We start from the raw sequence: 17,741 nt of genomic DNA, 5'->3' as shown, positions 1-17,741 counted from the left end.
CACGACGTTTATATATAAATACACGAGGTTCTTGACACAAGGAAAAGAAAGGATGCTCTGAGCACGAATGTCTAGTAAATACACAGGGCAGGCGAAATCAGCCTACAAAACAGCAAGTTTCATTTCGGGGGTAATAGATTTGGCTAAAAGCAGTGCTGAACAGAACAGCGGACTTATACCCTCCTAGACAGAGACATGTGTCCTGCACAGTTTCTTAATGCTGGGTTCTTTACAGAAGACTACTTCAAGTAAAGGTATTTCTTTGTAGAGAAGTGATGTGCGGGCGTGGGAAGAAGCGACATGGGGGCAGCCGCCGTGTGCTGGGCACAGCTGGCTCTGGCGGGGGGCCGAATGTGGGCATTACCTTTAACGTCACGGTGAACTATGCCATGCTCGTGGAGGACATTGATTGCAACGGTGATCTGCTTAGAATACAGCCTGATGACGTGCTCCTGAAGTCCCAGCCTCGACACCTCCTCTAAGGTACCCTCGTCACAGTACTCCATGAAGATGTACATTTCTTCCTGCGGGAGGAATCAAATGCAGCCTTGTGTTTACGTGGACACTAAGTGAAGAACCTGGAACGCTTCACTGGCCACACCCCAGAGGACTCTCCTTTCTAATGGTATGCTACACTTGCCATCCTGAATACTGAATTCGTCTTAAAACGGTCATTTCTAACTCCCCTACAGCCGTGTCTCTGCCTGCCTCCTCTGTCTGGAATTATACAGCTAGTTGGGATAAGAACATCTCCAACTCACAGGTGATAAATGTCTATAATCCTCTGAAATTCAGTCCGCTATATAATCTCAGACAGGGACAACAGGGCTGTCCCTATAAATATATTATTAAGTACTGAAACACATCCTTTTCAGATATGAATTTATCTGTGAAAAACGTAAAAAATCACCAATATCCAAATTCCCCAGAAGCTCATATTCCACCAAGACGCTCCAAGTTATCCTCTTTCCCTCAAAGTGTTTATCTCTAAACACAAGGGGGAAAAGAATCTGAGGTCTTAATTTTCTCTCATTTCACAATGGTTCCTTAAATACATGTAAGAGAAAAAACGTTACCGAACAATGTACTCAACAGTGGTTCAGTAAAAAATGGAAGAAAAAAAAAGCGACCCACAGCTGTGTAAGGGGCATTAGAGAAATCTTCTGGTTGGCAGGATGGGTTTCAGTGCTTTATAATGTCGGGTTAATGACTACAGTCTACAACTTACATTTTAGGAAGAACTCCTCTAGTTTCAGAGAGAAGGCAGAAATGATGTAACTCATGGAGATTTCCTGATAATTAGGCAAAGTTACTGTGCTCTGAAATGAGAAGACCTGTGATGTAGGACAGGACTCCATCTGTGCCCTCACTGACCGCTCACACCAAACAGTGTGATCAAAGCTGGCTTACCCTATGCAGCTCCACACCAAAATACCGAACCAGATTGGGGTGCTTGATGCCTTCGAAGATTTTCAGTTCGTCTGCCGTTTCCTTGATAGTTTTGTGGTCATTAGGTTGAAAGCGAATCTGGAAAAGGAAAACTGTTGATTACTGTTGGCAATGTCACAAGCTAGAAAGACGCCGACTTTGAATGCAAGGGCTGGGATGCTGACATGTCCGCTGTCCAGCCCCACGGCACCATGGTCAGTGTGTTTGTGACTTCACTGCCAGGCTTTCTCCTCCTTGTTGAATTAAACACGCCTGCTTTAGAATATGTGGGCAGATAACAGCTAGTGGGATCATTTTCATAACTACAGACTGAATTAACCAAAACATGAAACATGCCTGTGATTCAGGAAGCAATCACAGGTGTTTAGGTTCTGGGCAAGATAAAAAGAGGAGATAAGATTCTGCCCTCACGAAGTTTACAGCCACGTGGGAATGAGGCCATAAAGCAGCGCGGGTAAGTGCCGCACAGGGAAGATGGGAGATGCCGCAGGGGTTGAGGAGGGGCCACATGTGCCCGCTGCCCCTCACAGCCACTCGGGGACCAACGGTCGCGCGGCTCTAGCCTCACCCTCCACGGCCCTCGGTGCCCCCCCGCCAGGGCCTTCTTCAGGCGCTCCCTGCTCCTGCTTTCTACCTCCAACAGATAAAAAGCTGTTCGTTTCTGAACCTTATCACAAATCCCACCCCCAACCCCGCTCAAGTCCCCTCTTGGTCCCAATGGTGTAAATGCTAAGAAGCAGACCTCAGGCCTAGACGACTCACTATGGAAGCACTTAGGCCAGCTCTAACCTCATAAACACAAGTTTCACTTCCAAATCTCTACCACACGGAGGCCTCAGACAACAAGGCCCCCAGAGGGCTGCAGCACCCACCTCCTTCATGGCCATCAGTTCACCGGTGTCCACGTTGATACAGGTATAGACCTTCCCATACTGCCCTTCCCCTGTGAACAGGAACAAACGAGCTGCTCTCAGCCACCGAAGCCAGGCCACTGTAACTCACTGAAACGTACAATAACCTCTTCCAATTCCAAATCTGTATTCATGTATCTATAACCATGCTTACTATAGTCTACTACTTCAAGATCTAAACGGTTTCTGAATGTTCCCTAATAACCGTAATAACTGAAGTCTTAAGCAATCTTTTCACTATGTCTTACCTGTAAATGCCTGTGAATAGAGTAGAACTGACTGGCAAACCCCAGAAGAGGCATGAAGGTGAGTACTAAGTCCCCTAGTGCACACCTCTGAGCCCCTGTGGCCCTCAAGGAGGTCTGGGCGAGGTGGGCGGGCAAGGCTAGTGGCCAGGAGTAAGCCTGACTGTCGTCTCAATGCACCTCATTGCTGTATGGCCAGGCGTGTGGGATATTAGTGGGATATTCTACTAACACACCTTTTGGGACATTAAACTAAGGGGATATATGGCTGAATAAGACTGAAAACAAGAATTAATACAATTTATAAAGGACTTGATTCTTTTCAGTGTGTCTTCCCTGATAGCTCTACGAAAACTTCAATGTCCTGAGGCTCCCAGAGTCTTGTATTACAACTTTGTTTGCTTCTTCAGACCTAAATGCTCAACAGATAAATGCATTTATTTATTTTTAAATGAGAGTTTTGTTTTTTTTTAATTTATTTTTGGCTGCGTTGGGTCTTCATGGCTGCACGCGGACTTTCTCTAGTTACGGCGAGCGGGGGCTACTCTTCATTGCACTGCGCGGGCTTCTCTTGTTGCAGAGCACGGGCTTAGGTAAGCAGGCTTCAGAAGTTGTGGCACGCAGGCTCAGTAGTTGTGGTACATGGGCTTAGTTGCTCCGCAGCATGTGGGATCTTCCCAGACCTGGCCTCAAACCTGTGTCCCCTGCATTGGCAGGTGGATTCTTAACCACTGCGCCACCAGGGAAGTCCAGATAAATGCATTTAAATGGGGGAAAGATCTGAAACATAATCATCTCCTTCTCTCACACAATCTTATCACTAGTTATTTTACAAGAAACTGTTTCACTTGGAAATTAATTGATGTTTTAGAAAAGACTGTCCCGTCTTAATTTGTATCCAGTCTCGCTTCAATAATAATCTTGTGGGAATAAGATAAAAAGAATACAAACTAGAACAAATGGGTAAAAGTTGCGTGGTTCTCCACTGGCAACTTCTGGAGTTACCAGGCAAAACCATTCCATTGAATGAACCACCGAAAACTCTCTTTCTAAAGTCTCTTTTGTATTGTTCTTAGAAAACACTTTACAAATGAAACAAAAACCAAACCCCTCTGCAAAAGATACAATGTATATTTGCCACCTCCCTAAGAGAAAAGGACCAACCATGTAAGATTTAACCTAAAGAAGTGTAACTATTGCTATTTCTAACAGAGACAATCTTTGTGTCATGTTCTTTAGTTTCCTTACCAATTTTGTTTCCTCTTTGCCACTTAAAGGTCACCTTCCTCAAGCCAACGTGCATAACATTGTCATAAGACTTAGGGGTATCACAAACTTGACCAATGATATTCTTTCTCCTCATTTCTCGATATCTCTTTTCTTCGAACAGTCGGACTGACTTCTGAATAGCTTCTATGGGTCCTTGCCTAGAAGCAGTATCTGCAGGGAGAAGTGCAAACTCAGTCGTCCCAACCACTATAATCAAGTCAATTTCCAGCAAATAATAATAAAAACAGAGCAACAGACATTAGCACTCCAGCACAGCATTATCTATTCAGATACACAGCAGGTGAATTAAAGTCCATCAAAACCTAGCAACTTCAGAGTATACCACCCACTACAGTAATATGCACATAAAACAGAAGCTACTCAGACACAATCAATGATTTCCTGTAGCAAGAGTGTTGGTTAGACTCTGCAGGAACCACCCGCCTGTCTCCTCTCTCCAATCCGCTCTCAGTGACCAGAATTCTCTTACTAAAACGTAAAATCGGATTGTGTTCTTTTCCCGCATAATTTATTTCACAGTTCATCATGACTTGTTTACCGGAAGTCCGAGGCCACTGTGCATGCAGGCTCCCTTCTCGGTTCCCTTCTCCTACAACCGGCTCTGGACCAGCCCAGCTGAAAAGCCTCTGTGGGTCACCCCAAACCGCTTCTCACCCCATCCCCTTGCTCACACTCTCCTGTCTTCTCGCTGTCAGAGCTCTGCAGAAGTACTACACCTCTTCCAGGAAGCGTCTCTGTTGGGAAGGAAATTAAGTTTTCCTTTCTCTAGAGTAAGGGCTCTGGAATCAGAATCCCTGGAATAAAACCCTGGCTTCACCATTTTCTAGGTGTTTGACAATCAGCAAGTTAGTTAACTTCTTTATACATCAAATTCCTAATCTGTGAAATGAAGGTAATAATATACCTCATTCAGAGATACTGTGAGAATTTAATGAAATCACGCACATAAAGCATTCAGCCCAGTGCCCGGAATATTAAAATATTTAGTAAATTTTAGCGATTGTTATTATTATTCCTTATTTTCCCATCAAGCTATCTCTATTTCTCCAACATATTTTCTCATGATTTACAGTAAGAAATATCTTTTACACAAATAGATATCTAAAACGACAGTTTCGTGAAACACACTCTTTCTACATGTGACTAGGATTCTGTCCAGTTTTTTTGTTTGTTTGTTTGTTTGCGGTACGCGGGCCTCTCACTGTTGTGGCCTCTTCCGCTGCAGAACACAGGCTCCGGACGCGCAGGCTCAGCGGCCATGGCTCACGGGCCCAGCCGCTCCGCGGCATGTGGGATCCTCCCAGATCGGGGCATGAACCCACGTCCCGGCATCGGCAGGCGGACTCTCAACCACTGCGCCGCCAGGGAAGCCCTGTTTCTTTTTTAGTGCTGATTTTACAACCCACTAAAGGGTCAAAACCCATAATGTGAAAAGCACTGCTTTCTTTACACACATCTCCACTACCACATTTCTCATCCTGTCCCTAACGGGCCATCTGAGAGCCTGAATCTTCTGTCTAAGAGATCACTGAGGACTGTGACGGCTGAACGGTTACTTTGAGAAGAGAAGTTCCCAGAGCTTTATAACGGCCCAATTACAGTGTCTGACTACAATCATTTCTTAAAAACACGGATCCTTGTTTCCCTTACCTCAGTACATGACACATCGCGTCTATTCAGCATTGAATAAGATTTCATAGCTGTGAGGTCGTGGGCTCCACTGTCAAATATTTCTGGGAAAGGCCTATTTTTTTTTAACAGTAAACATTTCTCAAGATTTCCCAGTGTTTAATAGGTCAGTGTCAACTGTAACTCTCCCAAGAGTTCCCAAATTCACTTGACAACAAAGTATTTGTTTTGAAAATTATCACAAAGACCTGGTATCCGTGGGACCTACCAGTTATGTGAGAGCCCCTGGAGGGACCCTCTGCCCTGTCCCCAGGCTCAAGCCGAGGAAACCTCCGCCGAACTCGTAACCCTCCACCGCACCTAAGCTGCCCAGGCCTGTCCAATGTGGCATCACAGCTGTGTTTGCTTCCATGGCTTTTTTAAAATCCCCTTAGTCCAGCATCTTATTTTCCACTGTATCACTACAACGGCGTTCTAGCCCTTCTCCCTACCTTCCTCCCCAATTCAGGCGAGCAGGTTAAAGCTTCCTCAGTGTCCTCCTAACCCCACCCTCGCACTCCCTGAACGTAAGAGGCTTTCCAGCTCAAGAGACTTCAGGGGCTGCCCACCATCGCTGGGTAAGGCCTTGATCACCTAGCCCATCGCTGAAGACTGGCCGTGATCAGGTCTCCCCTACCCTTTCAGTTCCACCTCCATTTACATCTACACTATCCAGGCCGGGCCGGGCCAGGCCAGGCCGGCTGGTCTGTTCTTCAGTCGCTGGGCCTCCAGATGTGTTTCTCATTGGGTACTTCTCCTCTTGGCCTGAGGCAGACCTCTTTCCTTCAGGGGCCAGCCCAAGCCTCAGCCCTCCCTGGAACCCCTCCTGACCGCTCCAGGCCCGGTGATGGCTCTTCTGCTGCTCAGTTTCACACTTTCCGAAGGGGAGCTGTGGTGGGAAGAGCCCGGCCTGAAGGCAGAAGGAGTGCAGTCTGGTCCCAGCTCTGACTTACGACGACCTCGGCCAAATTATCTAGCCCCTCAGAAACTTTTATCATTTACAGAAGGAGAACAGGTTCTATCCTGCCCATGATTCACCACTGCTGTGACGAAGAGCACGTGAGAGCGTCCTGTGCCAGACCACGGACTTTCCTGCTGTTTATTCTTCGGGTTCACACTGATGGACTGCTTTATAAGACGAATGCTTTCTCCAGCCTCTTAGCATAAGAAATACACGGCTACTCACTTCACAGATATTTATCATATTCCTACCATGTATAAAGAATTATGGTAAGGGCCCACCCAGGTGACATATAAAATGAACCATCGCACGGCTTAAAGAATGCAAAACTGAGTGAGACGTGTTCCTGCTCCAAAGGAGTTTGTAAGAAATAGGAAATGCACACAAACACATCAAAGTGATGTCAGAGTTCTAAAAAAGATCACAAAACATTAACGTAGAAGGTCTAATAATTCACAAGCTAAAGCGTATTTCAGCTGAAACTGCTCACCTTATGCTTAAACGTGTTAAGTTCAACATTCTTTCTCTTACCCTTAGTCTGACTGATAAGTGTCCGAAGTTCCCAACTTCTTCGAGTTGACCCACTTGAATCACCTTTTGGATACGCTGGTTCTGCAGAAAGTATTTTTCCATACAAATTAAGACTTATAAAACAAATAAGCTTATTTAATTCAGAGCAAGACTGAAACAGTGAGTAGCGATGATTAGTTACCATCAACCTGTCATTCCTGGTGGTTACTTTCTCTTTGAGGTGAGTGTGAAAAGCTGTCTCTACAATCATTTATAGCAAATTTCACCAAGCTAAAAACTTGTTAATGGAGTTACAGGACTTTAACCACAAAAACTTTCCACAAGTAACAGACCTTAGAATACTGAGCAGAAACTGGATTCTCTGGGGGCCCCCCTCCCGAGGCCCTGCCCAGGAGCCCAGCAGAGCTACCGCAGGAGCAACCATGTGGTTTCTGAGCAAAGACTCCTAGTTCTGCATTATAATAAAACTTCAGCATATCAACAAGCACAGTGCCAATTTATATTTTTAAAGTGAATAAGCGTGCTCAACAATTAAAATACCAGGAATAATAACTTTTTAAAATTATTTAGCAACAAAAAGAAAAAATGCAAATATAGCTAAAAAGACATTAAAAAGCCAATGTGTTCAGCACTAATCCTTCTCACAGGGCTCTGTCACTCCTTTACTTCGTTTCTTTTAAAAGGCCTTAACAGCAGAAGCTGGTGGACTGAGACAAACGGTTAGGCTGACTGGAGATGCAGGTGACACCTTACACACTCACCATCTCGCTCCTCGGTGGGGCTCGAGTGACGACTCAGGGACCTAAACTGCAATTCGGCCGCTATGGAAGCCAATCGATCATTCTCAGGGACGCTGGAACCCCTGTTTTAATATTTTTAAAAATTAAGCTATCAATTCAATGGAACTCAAAATGAATGATCTGTGAGATTCTTCCAGAGCAGTGATTCTAAACTGGGGGTAACTTCCCCCCCGCCAAAACACCTGGCATCTAGTGGGTAAAGGACAACACAAAGGACAGTCCCAAACCAAGAATTATTCTCCCAAAGTAGCAGTGCTCCTACTGAGACACCTGTCCCTGGAGTCTGGAAGGAGAACGCATGAGAACCTGACTGCATCCTATATCGTTTTATGTTAAAAACAGCAACAAAAATAAAAACAGTATTTACTGAAGTGTTACTGACATGGGCTGAAAGCGCCGTAACTTAAGCCCAGGATGGATCAAAGTTATGAGCCGAATCCGGCTAGTATTTAAAATCATCACATTCTATTTATGTACTTAATTCTATTTGAAGTGCTAAGATCATTACATGATTCAAAGAGCTCAAATCTCTTAACGAGCAAATGTAAGGGAATACCTAGCAATTTCTCAAGCAGTAGGCAAGCAAAAGTGCAGAAGAGCAGGAAGCTTAACATATAAAGGGCAAAGTGACTTTGCTGCTTTTCCAGAAAAAGTGTTCAGCAATCCAGAATGAATCCATAAAGATTAAATAAAGCCCAGAATTAAATAAGGGAAAGTGTTAAAATTATAATTCAAATCATCCAAAATAAATACAGTGTTAGTCTATTAACAAGTTTAGTGCATATTATTTTTAAATGAATGATATAATGAAGTATGGTAGCATTTATGCTCTTTTTTATTATAGACTGAGTAGGTTTAAAGCAACATGGTCTACTGGACAGACATCCACAAATTATGAAGTATGCACTGCTTTGGCATTTCCCTAAACTCTCAAATCTGGTATAGTACTTGCTAAGTCTGAAGTGAGGGGGACACCTTCCACTGCCATTAGTTCATCAAAGAGTCTTGGCACTGTTTCCTGGAAAAACCACTGATGCTGAAGTGAAGAAACACATCCCACTCCTAAGCTGTGCCAAAGCCTGGGACCACGGAGAAGCCACTCAACATTTCTATTTCCAGAGAGAAGATCAGCCAATTCGACATCCTCACATCTTTGCCAGTGTAACAGGCAAGAAAACACCCTTAGATGAAGTGATGCACGGGTGAACGTTTAACAACCAGTTGCAGGGGGAGCGGCAGAGTATAGACTTCAACAATTTCCGTGGCGTAACAACTGGCTTGCAGGATTCCTGAAAAATGAACAATCAGCTCTTGCAGACCAGTAAGAGGCAGCTCCAGTGAGGAGAACACTGCAAAAATGTTTTCTAAACAACGGTAAAATAACTGAAGCCCAGACTATTTCCTAAGTCAAACTGTATCGAATCAAAATATTTATCAGAAGCTGTGGGGCAAAGTAACATTTCACCGTGGCTGACGTATCTCTAAGACAGGCAAGGGCTGCACACACGCCTGCCGACGTCAGAGAGCGCAGGTACCACCCTGCCTCCTCACAGCCTGTTCACGGCCCAGGGCTGCTCGGAGACCCCGGCTGAGGGGCACGTGTGGCCCCTGCACAGGCGCGGGAGGCTGGGCCACAGGGTTAAGGCTGGAGGCGGCCGGGAGGCTGACAACCCGCGGCTCTGCACACCCTCACGGCTCTGCTGTTCTGTACCTACGGCCCCACACACCGCCAGGAAGGACAGATCACTTTATTCCTCTGTGAACAAAGGCCTTCAAGATGGCATGTTACAATGGAAGTAAAATTTCTAAATCTCAAGGATTGTCCTAAAGCATAAACGAAGAGCACTTCTGAAATGCTGCTCAAAACATGCTGAGAAACTACGTAATGCAAAGCCTGGGGGACAAAACGCGGGGAGAGGCCGACTGCACGTATTTTAACTTCTATACTCAAGTACATTCAACGCACACACCACCAACGTATAAAAGCCTCAACCAGAGTTCACGAAACCTCCTGCTGGGGAGAAACTGCGTGTGAACCACAGTCCCGGCTGACTCTTCTCCTCAACTATGACTGCGTTTTAGGGCACATCGCTTCCCTTACTGCATTAAGAATAAAGACAGTTTCAACCCCCCGCAGGGACATGAAGCACATGTGGAAATGTCTGCCGTGAAATGTTCTAAACGTGAGAAGCAGAGGGTAAGTGGGAATCTGTTCAACGTTAATTGTTAATTTTTTTAGTGGACTGCTTAAGCTGTAAAGTACTTCAGCATTTTTTTAGGTTATAGACAGTTGTCGCTAAAAATTAGGAATATTAATTATTTTAGTGAATGAGAAAAATGGAACTATCTGTAGAAATTTTAGACTTATAAACTGTCTAAAAATATTTTAGTCTATTTGAAATTCTAAAAGCATGTGTCATGTTTCTGCCAACATACTAGGATTTTTTCTTAGGAGCAGGATACAGAGCACTGAGTTCTCTCAAGATTGCATCTGTTTTGGTCAGTTTTGTTCGACTCTATCATCACCCTTATGGGAAGATGAGAATAGTGACGGTGCCCATTCTACCAGGCACAAGGGGGGAATTAAGGGCCACCAAATGTCCTTTCTCCATTAAGCATATGAGACCTTGATGAAATCCTCTACCCTCCCTGCCCCCCCCCCCAAAAAAAAAACCCAGCCAGAATGGGAAGAACTGCCACAGCCTCCGTACTTCTACAAAAGACTTCATGCCAGAGACTTAAATTTTTCCGGAGCCTGCCAGACATCTGACGGCTCTCTCCAGTAATGATCTAGTCTCCATATGAGATACAAACCACATGAGCTCATTTTTCCACTACTATAAACCACTTCTCATCAACAACTGTATAAATTAGGAAACCGAGTGAGAAAAGTAATCCTCTTAGAAAAACAAATCACCACCTCATGGTATTACCTAGAAGTCACCTTTGAGCGACTCCTCAGAAACTCCTCAGGAAAGGCGCTATTTGCCAACTCTCCTATCGGTGGACCGGGTCCTGGGCCCTTTCCCCTGACACTCTCTTCATGGTTATTATGAGCAGAGACTCTAGCCACTGTGGTTAACATTTGTGCCAAAGAAATGTAAACATCAGGCAGATTACCGACTTGTGCTGGAGCCTTGGGACCACGACCCCCCACGGAGGGCCCCTGAGCGTCACACACCGCGGGGAAGCAGGCCCCACGTGTCCCGGGACACATCCCCAAAGCTGAGGTCACGGCGGCCGCGCACCCGGGGGCGGGGGGAGGAGACATGACGCTGGTCGGGAGACTACCTGGTCTCATGGGCACTGCTGATGGGTTTGGGCGGCGCAGAGTCGCTGCCGGAGGGGCCGGGGCGACCGCTGGCGGCGGTGGCAGTGACAGTGGCAGCGGCGGGGCTGCTGAGGCTCCGCGTGTCCGCAGGCACGCTCCGGGTGCTGGGAGGAGAAGAAGAGCTTCAGGAACACAGGTGAGACAGCGGATGGGCTCTCACGTGGTTTCCATTAAAAATAAAGTCAGGTGAGGAAGCCAAAAATAATTTTCAAATATAAAATGCAAGCTGTTCTTTGAGATTCAGGTCTAGGTATGAAAAAGAAAAATAACTAATTTCGAACTAATTATTTTCAACAATAATTGTGGTCCTTTCCTAGCAAGTAATGTAAAAAAAAATAAACTTTTAAAAACTGATTATACAGGGGAGAAAAGATGCTCACTACTTCAAGATGCAGAAATGCCACCACATTCAAAGTAAGTATTTTGAATGTACTAGAGTTTCCGAACTCACTTTAGAATTTAATTTGCTTCGTAGTTACATACACACACAAAAGTCAAGACTGGAAGGATCACTCCAGTTTTTTCTCCACTTTTAAAATGACATTTAGTTCCTTTTTTCAAATTTTCAAATGTTTACCATGCTATGCACACTCAAATTTGTTTTGCTAAAGTTATTTTTCAAAGAAAGGAAAAGAAAGAATTATTCCAAAGCTGGAAAGCATTTAGTAGCTTGAGGTTATAAATAAGCTGAGAAACTAAGTTATCTTGAAAGGTGCAAGTCTGTTTTAAACTTGCAGGTCTTCTTTTGTAACTAAGGCACTGTGGTACGTCTTCAAGATAACGAAAATAAGAGCTTTTGAAAATGTATAAACAAGAACACAGAAAACAGTATTTGGTATCAGAGCAAGCATCAGCAGCTCTTGAGCGTCAGCACGCACATCAGAGAAGAACCCAGAAAGCAAACAACTAGACAAGCACCAAATACCTGAATCCCTCTGGAGTTGGGATAATCAGATGCGGGTTAGGAGGGTCGCTATGGCATCGGGGTACCTTCACAGGACGGGGGCTGTTCCGATGAATGGCTGCCAGTGAAAAGAGCGACAAACGCAACTTGTTAAGGGGTCAGCAGAAAACTGGAAAACCAGGCAATTCAGTGGAAATGGGAGGTGGCTTACTTTTGCTGGTGATCAAAATAAAACCATTTATATAAGTAAGAAAATCGTACTACATACACAAATGCTGGGAAAATGTCACTTTTTGAAAGTTAATAAAATTATATTACACATTTTAGAGACAGATGAAAATGTGGTTTCTGTGGCATTTCTCCACTAAAAAGTTCCTTATGTTGTCTGAACTTTTAAAAAGATTCTGGTCAGGGGTGATACTTCAATAGGTTCTGAGTTGGGGAGAGGTCACTGTCATTTTCCTGAGTACTGGGAGTTTTATTTAATTCCTTTAAAGCAAATCAGGAGGATGGACACGGGTTTAAATTGATTATTCTTTTCAGAACATGTTTTCTTCTCTTCTTCTTTTAAATATTCTGGTAGAAGGTAAATATGGATAAGATTTAAAACAAAATTTAAAAACTAGATAAAATTTTAACCAAAATTTAAAAAGAGACCTTACCTAGCAATTACAAAAATGCTGACAATTCTACTTCCCCAATGACTAAATGTAACTAGTCATGAATATGATATATTTTGTCTATTTCTCCCTAACATGTTTTCCTCTGATTTTTAACTTTGTTTTAACCCTCCCTAGTTTTTTTTTAAATGTCATATTTTCTCTTCACGTTAATAATTTTAGTCTACATATATATGTTTTATTCTAACTATGTTTATCCTAATTGAAAATACTTCTTCATGGTTTTTGTTTACTTTTAATAACACTACACAGGAGAGAGAGGAGTACCAAAAACGCAGAGATCTGAAGGGAAAACTTGCAAAACAAAAATCAAGTAATTGTTATGAAGAAACCCAGGCAATTTGTATCTCTGGCTCATTATCTCAACTATCACAACCTTAAATGGAAGTAATTCAATAGGCAAATTCAAAGGCAAAAAGAAAAAACACACACACACAAAAAAAAAAAAAAAAAAAAGAAAAAAAAGAAAAAACAAAAATGATTTGGTGAGAATGCTGATGTCTCTAATGCAGCAAACGTACTGAGAACTACTGAGTCCAAAATTACTACAAAATTTTCCCATGAAGGTATAAAAATAAAGACATTCTGTTAAAACACACACACCCAAGTTTAACATTCTTCATTCATGAAACAGAACATTTCTTTTAAGAGTATGTATATCTAACTGTTACAAAACTGTGCTACTTCATTGAAAAGAAAATCCAAATGGCCAATAAACATCAAATAGATGCTCAAATTTCACTAGTGGTGAACATTTATCATAAAGATGTTTTTCATGGCAAAACTAACCAAACAAATAAGGAAATGGTGGAAAGTATTGTAGAATAACCACAATGGACACAATGTAGCCACTAAAGAGAATGAATTGGATCTATACTTGCTGACATGGAGGGATTTCTACAATTGTCAGAGATTAATATCCAATGTGATCCAATTTTTATACAGTAAATGGCAGGAAAAAAAACAATGGCATCTGTGCTTGCGTGATTATATGGGCATAAAGGAAGGTGCAGTAGAATGCGTCCGTGTAACTATATGAGTATACAGAAAATATAGAAGGTTCTATACCAGACTCTTACCATCTGCTTACAATGACAGAGTGTCTATCTACCCATCCTTATGAGGGTAGAGCAGGGGGAGAGAAAAGAGTAAGCAGCAACAACGACAACAACGTGCTCTCACTGTCATTAATTCCTCTTGTAAGGAAAGAGCACAAAACCAAATGATGACTCCTGCCATGTGTAGAACGCTACAATTTACAAAATGTCATTACAGTATTGAACCCTCATTAGCATCTGATTTTAAGCATTAGTAGGGGAGGCGCAAAGATGTTCAGTGAGCAGCCCTAGGTCACTCAACTGCCAGGCAACCTGGCTCTCCGTCCAGTGCAGTTTCCACCATCCCAGTGGCTGAGAGGACGAAGGCCAAGTCGTGCCCACAGAGAGTGCTGCGAACCGACTGTCCCGCCCGCAGTGTGGGGCCAGGCAGAGTCAGCGGCTCACATGCTAGCAGTGACGACCTGTGGACTATGTGGGTATGAGGTTTTTTTCCCTTTGTAATATTTTTCTACATTTATGTTTACTACATACATTTTCTACGCTGTAATGTTTTTCTACAATGAAAATGATTCCTTATGTAATAAAATACTTCAAAGAAGTAATTTTTACTGAATTATTTATCATGTATTCTGAGAGAAATATTTTGGGAAATCAGAAACTCAAAGTATTTATGATAATACGCTTAATCAAAAGATCGATGAGAATATAGCACGTTTTATATAAAATGTTCAAATAGTTTTATAAATGATAACTTTCATTTCATAGCAGCCTTGGGAGAAAAAGAGGTATAAACTGGGTGAATTTTAAAGATTAAAGAAATCAAGCATTAAGACCTGGTCTACTAAACTTTCAGTGGCTAGCAAGTACCCTTTAAGATATAGCTGCTGCTCGATAAATTTACCATTCATGAATTATTTTCTTTTGTGTAAATGAAATGTTTAAGATTTCTAAGTTTTCAGTTTTGGTTGTTTATTACATATAAATATAGTTTTGCTTTGGTTTACTATCTCAAGAATAGGGTAAGACAGCTGTTTTCTGATACATATTTTGTTTTAAAGTTTCAACATACACTGTAAAGCTACATATCGACTGGAACTGAAAACAGTAATTTAAGTATATTATAGCAGAACTTAACTTTTTTCTTTTTCAAGTAACACCAAATAGGAATGGGGGGGAGCAATTAGGAATTTCCTACATTAGTGAGGAATGGGTACTTTGGAAAGCTGTGAAGAAAACAGACTCATTCTCCTTCAAAAGGTGAGAAAGGAAGGGCAGAACAATTATACTCACCCACCTGCAGCAAGAAAGGCCTTGCTTCTTACCAGACAACTATTTCTCTAAGTCTCTCCTCCCCAGGGGAAAAGAATTTAGGGGGGAGAACAGAATGAGAGTGTTGGTGTAACAAGAAAAAACCTGTAGCTAACTAAATACTGTGGGCAAGCATAGACCACCTTGTGCTTGCATTTTAATCTTCCTGTTAAATTCATTGTCATTTTCCTGAATATTCTCAGAGAACCTCTATAGCATTTTAAATAACTGCAATGATGAGACAATGTGCTCACCCAAACCAGTAGGTTCTGGGAGAGACACTCTAACTGTTTTCTTACCAAGGTACAAACCTGTAATAGGACTGTGTGGCTTTCCTATTACATGGCCAATGCATTCATTCATCAGGGCTTGTAAACTCTAGAAACCAAAGGAAATGGAAAAGGAAAAGAGAAAAAATGTACACTCAATTATAGAAGTCGCACAAATTAGGCTTTCGGTATATTTAAAAGAAAACAGGCTATCCTTAAGTAAATATTTTCAAAGTTAGTTTAAAAGAAAATAGGTATAAACGTAAATCGTACATAATTTAAGATAATATACAATTCCATTTTTTATCAGCTCCCCATAATGCCATGATGTACACAAGCGAAGGACTCCTGTAATCTCCTCTACTATTTGGAGGCCAAAATGAGTGAATTCACATTTGAAAAACATCTTTCTGATCTGATGGAATTTATCTGGATACTGGTGATAATACTTAACATTTGCCATTATGCTCTATAATGACGCACACTGGACTTGCCTGGCGGTCCAGTGGCTAAAACTCTGTGCTTCCACTGCAGCGGGCGTGGGTTCAACTCCTGGTTGGGGAACTAATATCCCGCGTGCTGCACGGCGACTAACACTGAAGTGAAACAGCTATTCCTTGCTCTTCATGGAGCTGCTAAAAAGCAGCGGCACTTTACAAAATACAAAACCGACACGTGTTTTGTAAGTGCCAGGCTGCACGAACAACCGTACACTGACGTGGTCAGCTGGACAACACTGTTATAAAAAGAGCACTGAACGCCCTACCCTGCTATTAGTGCTTTAACCTCTCGGCATTATCATGACAATTATGTGAAAATATTTCAGAACCGCTTTTAAATTAATAAAAAGATACACCATCAGAAATAGAGAGTGATCAACTTATTTGGGTTTTTTTTAAGGAAAAACACTTTAGAATATCCCATACCAGGAAGTCATCTTCTGGTAAAGCTGAAATGAAAGCAGGTTCAATGGCTTGCAGGAAGTCAAAACCTTGAGTTGCCCACCTGTCACGAGGAAAAGTTCAAGAGTCACAAAACAATCAAGCAAACGCCACAGTCACTTTAGTCCATACAATCCTGAAAAGTAATCTGATCGGAAAATTATCATCTAGGACAAAACGCATTTGTGTCTCTGTCATCTGCCTCGTGTTGAGTAAGTTTACATCATGTTTTGAGAAAGACAAATAGCTTCTTAGTAAAGGAACAGGTTACCAATTTCTTTTCCATTTACACTAAATAAGAGGCATAAATTTCATGAAGGAGAAAAGAAGATTAGCAAGCAGGAAGACCTGTCCAGGGAGAATGTGAACTGCTTAAAGATAACTCATTTTGGAACAATCACAAAAGAAAAAGTTTTCCAAGAGTTATGGGGGTTTCTATGTAAATAGGTTTGTTTTTTAAAAAAAGGAAGAAAAACACTGATCACCAAAGAGTTCAAAATGCTTTTTGTGTCATCTGCTCAGAAATCCCACATAAAATATAAGAATGAAGTATCAGCAACCCCACATGGCTCATGAAGGAGCCACCCTACGTGGTCATTACCTGGGTCTTGTCCCTCTACCACTCTCACATTTAGTCAGGACGTAATTCATCCATTTCCGGGCAAAGCTTATATACTTGTCTCCTATCTTCTGTCTAAACTCGCCAGACATCAAACGAACGACTTCTTTATGATACTGTAAGAAGGTTTCACGTATATCAAGATTAAGAAGAAAACCATTACACAAATACCTAAACACTATAATGCTGTTTAAATGCCATTTTTCTAAAAACGAAAAGCAAAAGCCAATGAACTTCACATATTCTAAAAAGAGTGTGAAGAGTTATAGAGAAAATAATGTCTTAAAATGCAATTTCACAAATGTCTTCCTCATAAGTTGAAATTAAGAATATGCTTTTATGATATTAAAAATCTCTTAAAGAAGGTTTTTAAATGTAAGTGGATAGCTGCTAACACAAAATAAAAACTGAGTAAATATCTGACAGTTTAAAAGTAACCCAGCATTTCTGATATTCAACAGGGATGTAAGATGACATTCTTGACTAAGCTGTGATTACAATAATGAGATCATGAGATTTGCTGTACAAGATTCCTAATGCTTTCTGTAAGTAAGTTACAAAGCAATCGCAAAATTGTACTGTGTGTTTCCTCTTATTTTGTACCTACCTCGAACCCAAAATTGTACCCTTGAATCATGGCTTCTCGATAATACTGCTGCAACGTAGCAGATTCAGATTCATCAACTTCAGCGTCAAATTCTGAAGTGAACATGTGGTCCACTCGGTCAATGGCATCACTTATTCTGTTGCAAAGCTCTAATGCATCATTCTAAAGA

The 17,741-nt window shown here is 42.1% G+C and overlaps 1 protein-coding gene across 8 annotated transcripts in view; it reads right to left on the bottom strand.

The window, feature by feature from the left end:
• MAP3K4 (mitogen-activated protein kinase kinase kinase 4) overlaps positions 1-17,741 on the bottom strand; it is a 117,998-nt gene that overhangs the window by 7,597 nt on the left and 92,660 nt on the right. For 2 of the 8 annotated variants that reach the window (XM_033867943.2, XM_019951485.3), the window contains 12 exons: positions 17,573-17,734; positions 16,948-17,081; positions 16,332-16,410; positions 15,448-15,514; positions 12,112-12,208; positions 11,147-11,290; positions 7,817-7,917; positions 7,056-7,136; positions 3,854-4,045; positions 2,322-2,392; positions 1,411-1,527; positions 365-524 (listed from right to left, as the gene is read on the bottom strand). In XM_033867943.2, the coding sequence (XP_033723834.1) occupies positions 365-524; positions 1,411-1,527; positions 2,322-2,392; positions 3,854-4,045; positions 7,056-7,136; positions 7,817-7,917; positions 11,147-11,290; positions 12,112-12,208; positions 15,448-15,514; positions 16,332-16,410; positions 16,948-17,081; positions 17,573-17,734 (1,405 nt within the window). Of the gene's footprint in view, positions 1-364; positions 525-1,410; positions 1,528-2,321; positions 2,393-3,853; positions 4,046-7,055; positions 7,137-7,816; positions 7,918-11,146; positions 11,291-12,111; positions 12,209-15,435; positions 15,515-16,331; positions 16,411-16,947; positions 17,082-17,572; positions 17,735-17,741 lie in introns of all 8 variants that reach the window. The other 6 variants (XM_019951484.3, XM_019951490.3, XM_033867944.2 and 3 more) reach the window with 3 other exon arrangements.

Source organism: Tursiops truncatus, chromosome 12 (genome assembly GCF_011762595.2).
Source record: "Tursiops truncatus isolate mTurTru1 chromosome 12, mTurTru1.mat.Y, whole genome shotgun sequence".
In the NCBI taxonomy this organism is placed as follows: domain Eukaryota; kingdom Metazoa; phylum Chordata; class Mammalia; order Artiodactyla; family Delphinidae; genus Tursiops; species Tursiops truncatus.
The sequence above is the reverse complement of the archived record's forward strand: the minus strand, read 5'-3'. Positions and strand labels throughout refer to the sequence as shown.